At 42.2% G+C, this 16,205-nt stretch overlaps 1 protein-coding gene across 2 annotated transcripts in view; it reads left to right on the top strand.

Moving 5' to 3' along the window:
- The first annotated feature begins 3,978 nt into the window (after positions 1 to 3,978).
- Positions 3,979 to 16,205, top strand: part of GAS2 (growth arrest specific 2) — a 73,885-nt gene continuing 61,658 nt past the window's right edge. Inside the window, exons 1-2 of one of the 2 annotated variants that reach the window (XM_063158146.1) lie at positions 3,979 to 4,111; positions 14,364 to 14,522. In XM_063158146.1, the coding sequence (XP_063014216.1) occupies positions 14,381 to 14,522 (142 nt within the window). In that variant the 5' untranslated portion in view covers positions 3,979 to 4,111; positions 14,364 to 14,380. Of the gene's footprint in view, positions 4,112 to 4,468; positions 4,545 to 14,363; positions 14,523 to 16,205 lie in introns of those variants that run through there. The other variant, XM_063158147.1, reaches the window with a different exon arrangement.

The following is a 16,205-nucleotide window of genomic DNA, read 5'->3' as shown; positions in this document are numbered from 1 at the left end:
CCTCCGCTCTAATTTTACTTTTTATTCTACATCCTCCACTGTCTTTCTCGTGGTCTCTTTTCCTCCTCCCACTCAGTGACTGCTGCTTCAGCTCCCTGGGCATTGAGAAACCTTTGATTTAGATAATTTTTCCTCTCCCGTTTGTAAATGAGCTGCAAGGTACCTTCATGAGAAAATCCTGATCATGTCACAGCATGATACAGCACTCACAGGTCACCAGAGGAGGTGATTGTAAGACATTTTTTAGGAAAGGACTGCGGAATTACACAGATAAAATGGGCCATTGTGGTGATCCTTGCTGACTTCTGTGCTCTAGAATTTAATCTCCAAATATCTATGCATCAAGGTTTAGACATGCAACAAAGTAAATCTTTCAGAATCTTTAATCCTGAATTTTTGTCCTAAATCATAGGAAGCATATGACATCTTTAGATAGAATTTGTTGCATCTCAGCCACGTACACACATTTATTATGAGAATTAATTTTAAGAGTAGCTAAGGAATTTTATCTAGGTGACAAGATGTAGAACCATTCTGTTGTGGTATAAATATCGTTCAGCTCTCCTACATGCACACATGACTTCCAAATATGGTTTATCTTTCTCCCTCTCCTTTCCTATGTCTGTCTTCCAATCATTGTTTATTCTCATACCATTCATCCTCTTATTTGTTTGGAAGTAGACTGTCAAAAGTATTATCAGAACATGTGGACACTGGAGGTTGAAAGTGTGAGGACCTAAGATCAACTAAAGAAACGGCTAGCATTTGACTAGGGAAGTTTTGTATATTTCCTCTGCAAAGGTAAGCAATGCTGTTATTGAAATAACCTTATGCAGAAAATGTGTTTATGCTGGGGCTCCAAAGTTACTGTGTCAAATTGGAAAGCCGAATTCTAACGTTAAAGGGTGGAAGAAGTGTGAATCTCAGTTCATTCCTAATTGTGATGGTGCTACTGAAGCTTCCACAGCATAATGGACATTTCAGATGCATGCTTGGCACTGTGTTTACGTCCCTTTTGCTTGAGTAAGATTTGATCTAACCCTCAGCTTTTTGTTTTTCTTAACTCTTGTACTGGATGTTACATACTGCTTGTCTCCTGTCAGTCCTCAATACAAAGAGATACATGAAGTGTCTATGAATACTCTCATGCTATTAGAATATCCTGTGGTACAAACTGAGCATGTAAAGGAGCACACAACCACCCTCACCTTCAAAATCTTACAGCTGCCTTTCCAGTCCTTCCTACTGGTACCTGTGCAAATGCTCACACAAGATTTACTGGAGTCATGAAAAGAATTTTTTCAGATCCCCAGATCCTTTACCGGGATCTGGAAGAGCCTCAGCTCAATTCCCTGTGCAGAACTGCTCCTAAACATAGTAGGAATCTTGGAACTCCAAGAGAACATGAACCATGAAAAGCTTCTGGTCAAGACATAATGGAGAAAAACATTAGGAGAATGTTTTTCAACTTCTCTAGAAATTGGCAGGATTTTAAGTACAAGGGACGTTTTAACAAAATTTCTCATCTCAAGGTGGTTTTTAAATTGAATCGACATAAATTGGATTTGAATTGCTGCTCCTTACTAAGTAACAAATAAAATCTTTCTCAAGGTCAGGTAAAAAATTGTAGGATAATCAAGTGGATGCAGGAATCTGCTCATCAGCTCACCATCAGTTCCAACCCAGTGCATTCTTAGGATAGATTTTTAGGGCTTTTTTTCTCTTTTTTTTTTTCCCTGAGCAAAAAAAAAAATTGGATGAGCCAATGAAAACAGTCATGCCCAGGGGCATTAAAATTTTGCTAACTGGATCGAAACGAGGAGGTAATTTAATTCTGTGCTGTTACTCACAGAGTAGATGGCTAGAGCTCCCCATAGTTAACTATATCAGCATGCTGATGAATGGCTCTCATTTAAGCAGCACTCATCACAGCAGTTAATAGTGCACCAGAAAAGCATAATAATAGTATAGGAATACAAGAAATAACAAGAGTGCATTTGATTGGCCAGGAATGAATATCTGCTATTCAGAGAATAGGAATTTGCTTATAGTGAATTGTTGAGAAAAAGCCCAGCACTAATTACACAAATCCAGTTTTCCCAGCAGATCGGTGTACAAAGAAATGAATGTAAATAAAAAATAAGGGTCAGTTTGATGAGTGTTTCAGCAATCAATTTAAAATAATTCTTTCAGTATAATTATACATGTGTTTTGGCTAGAACAATTGAATTAACTGATTCTACACTGAAAAATAAGTGCAGTGTTCATCTGGAACACTTATTGAAAGTGATAGCATGATGCCATTAGGAAAGTCAACAAGACACTCTACATTCATGCATTAAGAGAAGAAGAAGTCTGAACATCTGTTTCCCGCTATTGAATTCACAAAAGGAGCTTCATGGGCAGGGTAGAAGTGAACAAACAATAGTTGGAGAAGGTTATCTCTGACATTTAACAAAATGTTGAAGTATCACAAAAATGACGTAATGTGAGAATGAAATGTCTGAAATAATGGTGTGCTAAAAGTTAGCTTGGGAAATGAAGCACAGATAACAAGAACAAGCCAAACCTCTGCCCATCACTCTCTAAAATCTGTACAATGAATGATCAGTTTATGAACAGCACACTTTTTTATTCAAGGTGTACAAGGTGGCATGAAATGGTTTTAGAGAAATACGCAATAAAGTTTCACCAAATATTTCTCTAGCCATTAAAAAAAAAGGTGACAATTAAAAGATGTGTCTGTAAGTGTTAAAAAATTCCAGACATAACAGTCAAACTAAAGAAAAAACAGAGTTTTATCTTGGATGTGACATTTTCTTTTCTTCTTTTCTTTCCATTTCCACAACTACGAGTCTTGGAAAGGGAGCAATAATAAAAGATAAATGGAAGCAAGAATCAACTCGCTGCCAAGGGCTGTAATATAATACCTCAGCATTTCAAGGGTAAATCAGTGTGAACTGCGTTTGCCGTCCCTCTGAAAAAACGAAGTATTAAACTTCCGTTCAGTCACTGCGGGCTGCTCAAGGGTAGGAAATCGGTGTCAGACAGGGGAAAAAAAAAATAAAAAGAGGGGGGATAAATGAGGGGGGAAGGGGAAGTGTCAAAAAAAAACCAAAAACAACCAACCAAAAAACAAAAAAAAAACCCAACCAACTAAAATAGCAACAACAAAACAGACAAAACCCCAACCCAAACAAACAAACCCAAAGCCGGGTTTCCCGAAGAGAGCACCGAGCTGAGCGGATGGGGAGAGGCAGCGCGGCTGCTCCCAGCGCGCTCCGCTGCGCTCGGGCCACGGCGGCGGCTGCGGGGGCGAGCGGGGCGGCGAGTGCGGCCCCGGAGCCCTGCCCGGGCCGGGGGGGAGCCCTGGCTGCCCACCCGAGCTAAGGGGGAGCCAGGCCTGTTCCCCCGGGCCGAGGGGTGCCCTGCCTGCTTCCCTTCAGCCGAGGGGGGAGCCCTGGCTGTTCCCCCGGGCCAAGGTGGAGCCCTGCCCGCCTGCCCAGGCCAGGGGAGCCCGGCCTGCTTCCCCTTAGCCGAGGCAGGAGCCCTGCCTGCCTGGGCCAAGGCGGGAGCCCTGCCTGTTCTCCCCCAGCCGAGGCAGGAGCCCTGCCTGCCGGGCCAAAGTGGGAGCCCTGCCTGTTCTTCCCCAGCCGAGGTAGGAGCCCTGCCTGTTCCTCCGCTGTCAAGGTGGGAGCCCTGTCTGCCTGCCGGGCCAAGGGGGAAACCCTGCCTGCTTCCTCCCAGCCGAGGTGGGAGCCCTGCCTTCCTGCCCGCCCCAGCCTAAGCGGGAGCCCTGCCTGCCGGCTCTCCCCTCCCTCCCTGCCAAGGTGGGATCTCTGCCTGCCTGCCAAGGTGGGATCTCTGCCTGCCCTGCCTCCCTGCCAAGGTGGGATCTCTGCCTGCCTCCCTGCCCGCCCCGGCCGCGGTGGGAGCCCTGCCTGTCTGCCCTGCGGCGGGCTCGCTGTCAGCCTTGCGGCGGGGCTCTCCGCGCGGGCTCCTTTAAATTGAGGGCGTTTCGTGTGTCTCGCCGGCTGCTCTCGGGTTTAAAGAGAAAGGGGCCGGAGCGAAGCGGGAAGGTGATCTTTGCCCGGCGGCTCTGCGGTGGGGAGTAGGTGCTTTTGTTTCTTTGTTCCCCGTCCCGGGGACGCCGCGGGGGTACGTGGGGGAGCAGCCGAGCTGGGCTCGGCTCGGCGGGCACCGCTGGCTGCTGGTGGGGGTCGCGGGGCTTTGGTGAGGGTTTTTCCCTCCCGCTCCTTGCCGTGGGAGTTTGGAAGCATGGCGGAGGCGGAATGAGAGCGTGCGTGGGCGTGTGGCGGAGATCCACGCGAGGCTCTCCCGGGGCTGGCCGCCGTGAGGATGCGGGCTGCTGGCGGGCTGCCCCGGGCATCCCCCGGGGGGCCGGGGCTGCGGCGGGTTTGCTTGGTCCTGCCCCCGAGAGGCAGACCTGGGAGCAGCGCTTCCAGCGCTCATGGCAAAGCCATTAGCTCAGCCCGGCTGCGGAGGGGCCCCGAGCAGGACAAACGCATCGGACTCCGCGGCGGGTGAGAGCGGGGCGGGCGAGGAGGGACGGGGGGTGGCTCTTACTCACTGTGCGCTCACCCCTGGCCCCAACCTGTGGTTTATCTTTATGGCTTCTCGAGGCAGCCCTGGGGTGCTGCTGGTGCGAGAGCCGGAGGGCGGGTTCGTGCGGGGCTGCGGCAGCGGCGGGCGGAGGCGGCCGAGCTCCCCGGGCGCCCCCGGCCCCTCCGCCGCCCCCCGAGAGCGAGAACCGGACCCTTCTTGTGCCAGAAACCGCTCTTAGCTAGCCCAGGGCTCTGCGTGTCCTCTTCAGGCTCTAGATTCAAATCTCCGGGGACAGAGTTTCGCTTTTAAGAAGGCTCTGTTTCTTCACTAACGTTCTAGGTGTGAGGAATGAAGGTTGCTGTTATCCAGGATTGCTGTGTGCATCCCAGTGCAATGGTGACATCTGAGCCTGCTGGCTCTGCACGCTCTGTATCTTCATTAAGGTTCTGGGTGTGAGCAATGAAGGTTGCTGTTATCTGGGATTGCTGTGTGCATCCATCCCAGTGCGGTGGTGACATCTGAGCCTGCTGGCTCTGCACGCTCTGTTTCTTCATTAAGGTTCTGGGTGTAGGGAATGAAGGTTGCTGTTATCTGGGATTGCTGTGCACATCCTGGTGCAGTGGTGTTATCTGCACGCTCTATTTCTTCATTAAGGTTCTGGGTGTAGGGAATGAAGGTTGCTGTTATCCAGGATTGCTGTGCGCATCCTGGCTCAGTGTCATCTGAGCCTGCTGGCTCTGCACACTCCTGGGGGACTGCAGCTCTTGGGACAGCAGGACGGATGCATTGCAGGCTCCCCAGTGCACTTTGAACATACTTCTGACATTACTCTGCAGTGAAAAATGAACGAATTATTATTGGTTTTCCACGTGCATGATGTATTTTTTGTTTCGTTGCAAAGTGGATGCTGTGCCAAGTGTAACAGTTTGATGAGGGTTTTGTGACGTGGATTGTGATTTAATAGGAAGTTTCTAAATAGGACATTCCTGAATCCATTCTGTATGGTGCCATGAGCCATCTGTCAGGATTATACTGCCCTTGTTGGAACCATGGTCAAACTTATATGAAGGTGGTGAAGTGCTGAAGAGTCAATACTGTCCTCGAGTTCTAGCTGCCACTTACTTTATCCTGCTGGCTTATTTGGTCACTTTATTTATTTTACCTACAGTCTTATTTAAATTGGCACACTCACTATGCACAGTACCTCTTCAACTCCACTTTACACCTCTCAGCTAAACTTAACACTAATTTCAGGACAGGATTTAGAGATGGAACATCATAATTAAAAGCAAAGCTGATGATTGGAAGTCAACTTGTTAGTACTGCTTAGTGTCCTTACCACAAGAGACACTTTTGCTCCTTGAGAGATGTGATATGTCAGTTTAAATATGTATTTTGTTTTCTAACTGGTGGAGGTTGAAACTTTTGTACTAATTTTTAATGACTATTTTGCTTAGACAATCAGAAGAACATATAGTGAGAGCCATGCAAAGAGGAATCAACTTCAGAGGTTTTGGACAGTGTTAGGAATCAGGCTCAGTTTCCAGAAGTTATAATTTTATGAGCGAGTAGACATTGAATGTTCCTAAAGTTTTGCTTCAGGAGCATTCAGTTTGTCTGTGTGAGAAAGACTTTCTGCTTTCGTTTTGGTAAGGGAGACATTATCAAGGCAATGAAATTGTTTCTAGTAGGCATTAGTCCTGAGAATGTCTAGGCTTCAATGATTAGAGCAGATTTTACAGTGCAGTTAACTTTGTTTTGCTCTGGCCTCAGACCAAGGGCCTTACAGGTATAAAGTATTGGTAAGCTCTTGTGCCAGGCTCTCCATCCTCCCCCCTAAGTGCTGCACACACTTGTAGTGGGTATTCATAATGTAAAGGACAAAGGCTTCTTGTGATTAAAACTTACTCTATCAGTGTAGATCACATTTTGATGCAAGCCATGAAAAATTCTAATTGATTAATGAGTTTCAGATGGTGGTTCCCCTTCAGTGCCCCTCCCCCTGCTCCTAATGTACAGTGTGTTCCAAGTTAATCTGGGAAAACTCGGAAACCTCGGGCTAAATTGGTTGTGGTATCTTTTATAAGGATAATAAAATATCTAGAAAAATTAAATTTCCTCATAAGGATATGCTGCTGCATTTGTCAGCTTGTGTTTTATCTGCTTGTTTATAGTAGTGGGCAAAGTAAAGATTACATGTAAGATACCTGTGTGATAATGCAGATAAGAATGTTGTTTCTTATAGAAGGGAAAGCTCTGCAAATAGCTCTTGAAGAGGAAATATGCAAGGTAGTAGCAGAATGACTTTAAAAATGATTGTGTTTGTGTTTATGTATGTAAAAGGACAAAAGGAGAGTGATTACTCTTCTGTAGCAAACTGGAAATAGAAGGTGGTAAAAACTGACTAGGTAACATCTAACAGTGAGTGGCAAGTCTTGGGTTTTTTCTTACTGTTTCTTTTAGTCCATTTTTAGCGTTTGAAGAAAAGGAGCTTTCACAGTTTCATTTGGGAAAGTCATTCCACTGTGTAGCAGATCTCACCATGGGGAACAGTTTCCTGACATTAAAGAATGAAAAGTTTTTAATTATTTTTGTGGCTCTCAAAGGAAAGCATTCATATATCTTTTTTTCCCCCTCTTTCTGCATGTATGTGTGTATATACACATATGTGTATATATGTGGAAAAACAAGAGCAACCTTTAGTCTGTGAACTGATGTTATACTCTCCAAATCTGAAAAATATGTCAACTCTGAGACAGGAAAACTGAAGTAAGTTTTAAAATGTGAATGTATTTATCCTTGTTTCTGCCATGTCTATAAAACTGGTACTTGATGATGTGAAGGTGGTGATTGCAATATGGGTTCCAAATTGTGGGCAGCTTCGTTTCTGCTTGCACAATTATGCATTTTGTTCTGCAACTCACTCTGTTTATGAACACTGAATCTCAGCCCTTTTTTGCACTCAGCTTGCTGTTGCAGTTAGGGAATGATGCATGCAGTCCATTTAAACTGCAGTAAAAATTCAAAAGTTCTGTTCTTTTCCATCTGCTTGAGGTGATTAGAGCTAGCAGGGAGATCCAGCAGAGACCCTTGCCAGATACACTCGTGAGCTCTGTTCTGGCTTTTGATCCTGTGTCTCCTCTCTCCTTCCAGGCTGGCTGCTTTCCAGTAGCATTACCTTCTCCCTGAGACAGCAGGAGATTGTCTGTATTTATGGCTGATACTCCTCTGTCAAAGCCAGTGTACAGGCCAGTGCTCAGGTTCCAGCTCCTTCAGAGAAAGCCTTGCTGACCTTGTCTGAGTTGTGTCTGTTTCCTCTGTCACTCACAGTGAAGCAGTTGCACAGTTGTGTGTGTGATGTTTAGTTCCTTCTGGTAGCTAATGTGCTTCTTCACTCATGTTATAACAGATTTCATTGCACGAGCTCAAATCCTGATCAGATTTATGGAAAAGAGTCTTTGGACCCAGGGTCTGAGGCAGAGTTATGACACCTTCTGTTCCAGCAGTTCAGCTTTGCAGAGCACTGAGCTGGCATATGTGCAGGTGTCCTGGGTGGCTCTGGTTTGGCTGCCAGCTGCACAGAGCCTGTCACTGACCCTGCCTGCTGGGCAGCAGTGCCCAGTTTGGGGCCAACCCTGATGTCTGTCACAGTGTCCCTTCAGCTGCTATGTCAGCTCTTCTGCTAAGGGCACATCATGTGGCACCTTTGCATCAGAGCTGATTTGATTGGTCACTGCTGCAAATGCAGACATTTGCTTTGTGACAGATTTCCCCCCTTCATAGACACTTTTAACTTGTTTTTATTGTTTTCTAAGTGAATGCAAAGAAAAATGCTTGTTTCACTGGATACTTCACTTCTATGCTAATTCTTAAGTCATGAAGATCAAGTGACTCAGCAAGACTTCTTCATTCCTGACCTGGAAGGATTGTATGTGGGAGCAAGCTGCAGGAAATGGTTCAGGCCCCTTTTTGTTTGAGAATTAATGCACATTTAATTGGGAACCAGGTTGAAGTGACAGTGAAACTCATGTGGTGCAGAGAGCCCTGCATAGCAGCAGCTACTCAGTGTAAGCTGTTATGCATATATGCTGGGACTGGATGGGTAAATTGGAAAAAAAACTTATTGGTTCACATTATTATCTAGCAGTCTGCAGCACATGTATTTTCTCTGTATGTATATCTATGCATACATGCAAGCTTTTATATGTATACAGTTCTTCCTTTTTATACTTGGTTCAAGAAAATAATCACAATTTTACAGGTAAGGAGGGTGGTTGGAATAGGAAAGGGAATTGAATCTGGGGGTCTGCAGCTGAGTGCTTCATTGTGCATCCAGTTTTACTTTCTGGATTAAACAGTCTTTGCCTCCTGTGTGTTTTGAGTACAGTGTATCATTCTTGATTCCTCTTTTCCTACCTGCTAACCCCAACAAAAGCCAGTAGAAGCACAGAAGATCATTTGTTTGATTCTCATTGCTTTCACCTGATGATCACTGATAACAATCATCAGATAGTGTAAAGTTACTCTGCTGGCAAAATACAAGCAATGAACTGCAATAAACAGATAACTAAATGCACTACTGTAGAGCAAAATAGAAACTTCACTGTTCAGTAGGAGCAAGCAGAGAGAAACAGGACCTTTTAGTGTGTTGAATCTGATACACATTTCTGGGTGTACTGTAAACCATCCCACACTGAATTCTTCATCTAGACAATGAGGCTAAGAATTTGAGACATCATCCTCTCACTGAGAGAGGCTGAAAAAAGGGTTGTGCTACATAAATATGAACTGTAACAAAACAGGATGAAAAGCAGTCAAAGACTGTTCCTCATCTACATTCTGAATAGTAGGGGAAGCAGTTGCTTTAAAGCATTTAGAGGTAAGTTTTGAAATGCTTCTGCATATCACGTCAGCCTCAGCAGTTTACAGAGAAGTGTAACATTCTGTAAAATATTTGTCATGTTTGTGTTGGCTGGTTTTAAACAGCTGTATATGTGGTGACTTGATGTTGCTGTTAGAAAATAGTGAGATTAGGAAATCCAATATGTTTTGGCTCCTTGGTTCATACTTTGTCTGCCAAAAGGAAAAGGATGAAATATTTGGTTGGTCCAGAGACTTGCCTCGGCTGTAGTGATGTATCCTTAAAAGCTGCTGTCCACCTCTGATGCAAGTTGGTCCATCCCTCTGACCTCACTGAGAAATTGTCAACAAACTTTTCTTCAGTTCACTAAAAATGAAATATATGAAGAGATTTGAAGGTATCTGAGTGATGAAACAGGGGCCTGGCCTTCACCACAGGGAGAATCTTCATGCAGATCTTGAAGGAGCTCAGTATCCATTGCTGTCACCTTCACAGAACTCTCACATTTTGGCTTCTTCGTGGATCCCAGCTACTGTCTGATGAAGTTCTGATAAGTATCTAATAAATACAATTGATGAAGTAGCCGAACCATTTATTGAAACTTGGGTACTTCAGTACTGAAGTATTGTGAAGGCTTAAGTTGAATTTAACAGGTTTAGTAGCAATCAGTGTTTGCATGAAGGATAATTCAGAGCTGGAAAGTTTCTGATGCTTGGAGGTTGATAACTGGTCTCCAGTATAGCTTGTAGAGTTTGTGACAGGAGATACTCTGCTCCTTGGAAGCTGAGTCTTAATTTTTTAATAATTAATTTTAGAAGTCCAAGGTAGGAATTTTGTGGATTTTACTGAAGTGTAGGGCAGTTTTTCAGAAAAGTAGTGGAGAAGTGAAAAATTTTGGGTTTATTTTGGAAATGAAATCAAAGAAAATTTACACAGAGGTAAGGTTGGCTTGTATGTGATTTATCTGAGATTTTTCAGGCTCTTCATCAGTATTAACTTTGTCATTCCTCAGTCCTCACCTTGCATGCCTACTTCACAAATTAGTGCGTACATTATCTTCATTCAGGGCTTTATTTCAAGCAGACCTAGTCCCAGTATAGAGATGCATTAATCAATTTCACCTTCTAGAGTGAAAATGATCAATGCATCTCTATATTTCTGTCTCATTTTCACCTTTATTTTGTTGCCTGTCTGTCTGGCTTTTGTTATCTTTCCAGTTTCTCATTCCGAGGATGGGTCTTATGAAAACCACCTTAAACTCAGAATACCCTTCCTGTCTTTCTTTTTTCTTCTTACTTACCAGGGTTACTATGAGACTGAAGCCCCCTTGCATCCTCCAACATCTTTGTTCTCACACTTTTCTTCCCTGAATGTGTCTCAAAAGTTTCCTGGGACTTTACACAGCCTGATTGCTGAGTTAGGTCAATATGAAATATACTTAAAGACAATGCTGTATTTTAGAGAAACTGAAATAACATCCCTATCCCCCCAATTCTCTACTCTGCACTTCCACCAAAACAAGCCTGAAATGTAAATATACTGCAGTGCTTCTTCCACAGACACTTGTGGAAACCCAGGCTGCTTCCATGTAGCTGTTTGAGAAGCCTTCCTTCTGTTTTATCTTGTCTTAAAGAGATGTGTCTTTGAGACCATGGAATTCTTCAGCCCCACCAGTGTCAGCAGCCAGTGTTGTGTCTGGATGACTGTCAGCCATCTCATAATGTTGGGGATTAATTAACCCATAATTAGCCCAAGGTTCCCATGTAGAGCACTTCATATCCATGGTCCTGGAAGTGATGAAGTGGGGTGAAAGAAAAGGGGATTGCCTGTTGTTTTCTTCTTCACAACCCAGCTCAGTGTGTGTTTGCCAATTTTTACCCTTCTATTAGAGCAGACCCTGCATGGAGTTTCCTGATTAATATTGCTCTGAGCATCCCTGAAATATAAAATAACAATACATTTGGGTTGGAAGGCACCTCCAAGTGTCATCCAGTCTAACTCCCTCCACAAAGTAGGTATGAAATGTGAAATTATTCCCAGTAAAGTGGTGCAGGGTATAAGTGGTTCCTTTAGTGAAACAGTTCTGCTTTTTCTGTTGTATTTTTCCAATTTATATGAAAAGAGAAACAAATTGCAGGATTTTCCCAAATATTTAGATACATACACTCAGGAATAAGAATTCTCTCTCTTTTCTTTTTTTTTTTTTTTTTGCCTTTTTTTTTTTTTTTTGCATTTTTTGCATTTTACCACTGTCATGGCAATGGTAATTCAAGAGAGAAAATTTACTTCACTTCTGGCTCTCACTGTATCATTGGAGGTTATAGACCCCAGAAAATGGTCAAAATTATTTGAAGGTTCTTTCTGGAAAGCAAGTATGTGATAGATCCTTGATATTTCCCCTATAATCTTTGATGACAACTGGTGTCAGTTATCTGTCTTGCCTCTGTTTCTATCCAAAATGATTTGAAAGAATAATTTATGTGGTTCTGACTAACATAGAGAAACTTTAAATATACTGTAATTGAAATTCCTTAGCTGTTGGTAGCTTCTAGTGTGAATCCATCCATTTTGAGTGTGACAGTCCAGATTGATTTTTTGCAGAACTAACAGTCCAAGTCTTTTCCCTCCCCTTCCTTTCAGCCTGCCCTAAATGAACAGGTATGATTTGAATTTAATTAACCAGGAAGCTATAAATCCAAGCTGACATTTTTACAAAGTCAGTTTCACAACAGAACTGTGCATGAGTTAAGTACTTTAGTCTGCTTTAAAATGCTCTGCCTTCAAAGAAACTTTGATACATAAGATTTTTTTTTGTTAGAAAAATGTAAAATCTACTCATAATTCAGAAATATGTGTTTATAGAAGAGAATAAATCTTTTTTATGTATGTTTTTGCTTCTCCCCCAGTGAAAAAAGTTGTCTAATTTCAATAAGAAGTATATTTGTAGTGAAAGCTGTGCCTATCTCAAGGGCAAGCTAAACTTCAGGACTTGGGGTGAGGTACTGTCAAAAAGAGCTTATGCAGACCTTTTTGCCAACATGGAGTTTTGTTACACAGAGTAGGTTAAAATGCTGAAGTATTTTAATACAAGTACTAAGGTCTCCCAAATACCATTACGTACATTAGGAAAACTCAGTTACAGCACAATTTTATGGAAAGGCAATTTTTTTTTTTTTTTTTGCATTTAGTAAATATTGTCTTTTTTGACATTGAATTTTGTTTCAGTGTATTTGTGATTTAGGCCACAATGGATAGTATAACAAATTCTTCTTTTTTTTCTGCTATTGTTTTTAAGGTCACAAATATCTCTTATCTGGTATGAAAGGCATGTAAAGGACAGAGAGAAAGTGTTTGCAGGTTCATAAATTGAAGGCAGTTGACATGTCTTACTACAATTGGTGTGGAGAACAGGCAAAGGACTCTTCCTTGTGGGTCTCACAGTCACTTAATGTCTGTCTGGTGCCACCTGTACAAGACCTGGTGTGGTGGTGTTTGAGGTCCCCAGGACGAGGGAAGAGATGAGAATCTTGACTCCATGTTTCAGAAGGCTGATTTATTATTTTGTGATATATATTATATTAAAAGGAAATGATATATTAATCTATACTAAGGAAAGAGAAAGGAGACATCAGAAGGCTAGAAAGGAATGAATAATAAAATCTTGTTAAAGATTGAGAGTCCGACACAGCTGGCTGTCATTGGCCATTAATTAAAAACAATTCACATGCACCTGTTGGTAAACCATATCCAGACCACATTCCACAGCCATCAGATAATCATTGTTTACATTTTATTTCTGAGGCTTCTCAGCTTCTCAGGAGAAAAATCCTAGCAAAAGGATTTTCATAAAAGATGTCAGTGACAAGCTTGTGTCTGCTGGTTGGTGTAGGCTACAGCCTACCAGGCAAGGAAGTATTTCAGCTCACTGCTACAACTACTGCAAGATTCTTTCAGAGAGGGAAAAATAACCTTGCACACTTCTGCCCCAGGTGGAGAACTAGCCCTTGAGGCAGAGATAGGTCCAGTGGTTCTAACAGCAGTGGCTCCTGTGACTGACAGTGCTTAATACCTCATGTGTTAGAGATTAATTGTCTTACCTGGAAAGTTTCAGTGAGTCTTCGCTGAAGCAGAGGAGAATTTGACAAGTGTGAGTGACCAAGATTAGCTGTTCTGCTGCTTCCTGAAGAAATAATGCTTTTGAGTCAATATATTCGGTGTAGTTTTTCCTTGAATAATTTTGAAGCTGTAGGATAGGCTGTTTCCATTTGCTTACAGCATTTAGTACTTGTTAATAAGTTTGCTGTAGGAGTGCAATTTGGTTGTTGCCGTGTTTTTCCTGGCCATGGTCCAAACATCTCTGAAGCTCTCCAGTTAACCTGAATTGGTATTGGGTGTTGGGTCAGGCATCATAGTGGTTGTTAGCTTTGTGCAAAATGTTTATTTCCATTTGATTTTAATAATTACTTGCAGATCATTTTGTTGTGTTGGCAACATGTAGCTTGGTGAGTACAAATGAGGTTAACATTTATCTGTATGATTTAATCACTTACCAAAAAAAAAATTCCATTAACAAAACAAAGTTTTGGTCACTGGTGTGTATGACCATGTGTAAGATCCACCTCTGTTTGTCTGATACCTGATTTCTTAGGCACATGATTACTGTTGTCGTGATTGAATCTCAGAATGGTTCAGATTGGAAGGGATCTTAAAGACATCTCATTGCAGCCCCTTCCCTTCCCTACCATGGCAGGGACACCTTCCACTGGCCCAGGGTGCTCAAGGACCTGTCCAGCCTGGCCTTGATCCCCATTCCAGAGATGGGGATTATATTCTGGTTGGGATTATTGTCTACAATTCTAAAAACGGCACACGTGAGACTTTAATTGGTATAATGAAGAACTCTTTTTCTTTCCTTTTTACATATTTTTGTGAGCAGGGACGAGCGGATAAGCCATGTGCACTGCCCTGAGCCCGAAGGCACGAGGGCCTGGCCTCTCCGACATGCACCAGTACAGCCAGTGGCTTGCCAGCAGACACGAGGCCAACCTGCTGCCCATGAAGGAGGATTTGGCCCTCTGGCTCACAAACCTACTGGGTAAGGTGCAACAAGATGGAATAATGCACATACTGGGCAGTGTGAGAGCTCCTTGCGCTGTTAGCTGGGGATTCAGATTTCCTTGTGTATCAAAAATAAAGTTATGATTACGTAGCTAGCATCATGTAACACAAATATTAGCAAGGTCAGAAAAGCTGATGAGTCATTTGCCTCCACTGTGTTTCTGTGAGTAGCATAACTGAATATTATACATTCTGTGTTTAATTTTCTTTCGAATTTCCTTGTAATTTTTTTTTGCATGCATTTTCTGTACCTGTACCACTAAGATGAATTATACTAATTGCTGCCTTCACCTATGTCTTCCATTTTTACTGATAGGCCTCCTGAAGAGTATGGTGTAGTGACTGTCTTGAGCAGGAGGAACCATTTAATAGCTCTTCTCTGACCAAGTGGTCAAATAATTATAATTTCTGCCCAAGGCAAGGCATGCTGAGACTTGTGGTAGCCTGTGCATAGAGGGGTTTGACCTAGCATAGCTGGGACCTGGAGATTTACTGGTGTGCAGACAAAGCTTGCTGTTGTCAGAAGAGGATGCGAACCAAAATTGAGGGGAAAAAATCAGGTACATATAAAAAAGAGCAAATGAGATTGTCCCTGGCAGGAAGGAAAGAGATGTGCAAATTATTCAAGAAGGTGGAATTTAGAAATTTACTTTGAGATGTGCAAATTATTCAAGAAGGTGGAATTTAGAAATTATGAGCTAGGAAATAGTATGTTGTTTGCTGAGAACACTCAGGGAAAAATATTTTTCATGTGATCTCTGTAAATACAGAGAATACTACCAAAGAAATAGATGACTTAGAGAATACCTCATCCTAAAGGACTCATGCCAGTAATTCCTCTCATTAAATAAAGAGAGGAAAAATATTCCAGAAGCTATAGTTGATGGGATTTTGGAAGAAAATTTGGTGTGCATGGTTTTGGAGGAATATATTTAATTTAAAAATAATTCTGAAAATCTGTTCTGTTGAGACATGGGCAGTGTCTTTTCATGGCAAATGCTGTAGTTAAACCATCTCAGTGATATCATACAGTAACAGAGTATATCCACTGTCTTTCATCAGCTCATTCTGTATTGCTCCATTTCCTCTTTTTTAATAGAAAGAAAAGGAAATATCAGTTATGTTATGACAGATGTCATAAGCACAATGTCAATAGAACACAATATTTTGCAGGTAGACAATACTTATTTTTGAGTTATGAATCCACAACTTCAAAAGTGGCAGGTGTTTTAAATAATTTATTTGTATGGTACTTCCATTTAAATTAACGTGTTTTGAATATAAAATTGTCTATGCAAAACCAGAACAAAATTCAGAACTTTTCATTCCAATTATCACAAGACAGTAATCCAAGTGACTATTTTTGAATTGGAAGCAGCACATTCCATTAAGGATTCAATATATTGTTTAAATGTTTTGAACAATGAAGTTTTAGTGATCCACTCAAAAACAAACAGAAGATTGCTTGCAGTTTGTAACAGAGTTCTCCCAGTGATAAATTTAGGAATGAGGTCACTCTTTGAGCAAGAAAGTAGCAACCAGCAGGAGGTTCCGAAATGCCAACTGTAATTAAATATCTGATTTTTCATATGGACACCAAGTTCTGCACTGCAGGACTAAATGGGCACAACCTTCTTTTAATTAAGCAGTGTATACAGTT

Source organism: Melospiza melodia, chromosome 6 (assembly GCF_035770615.1).
Source record: "Melospiza melodia melodia isolate bMelMel2 chromosome 6, bMelMel2.pri, whole genome shotgun sequence".
NCBI classification, from domain to species: domain Eukaryota; kingdom Metazoa; phylum Chordata; class Aves; order Passeriformes; family Passerellidae; genus Melospiza; species Melospiza melodia.
The sequence above is the reverse complement of the archived record's forward strand: the minus strand, read 5'-3'. Positions and strand labels throughout refer to the sequence as shown.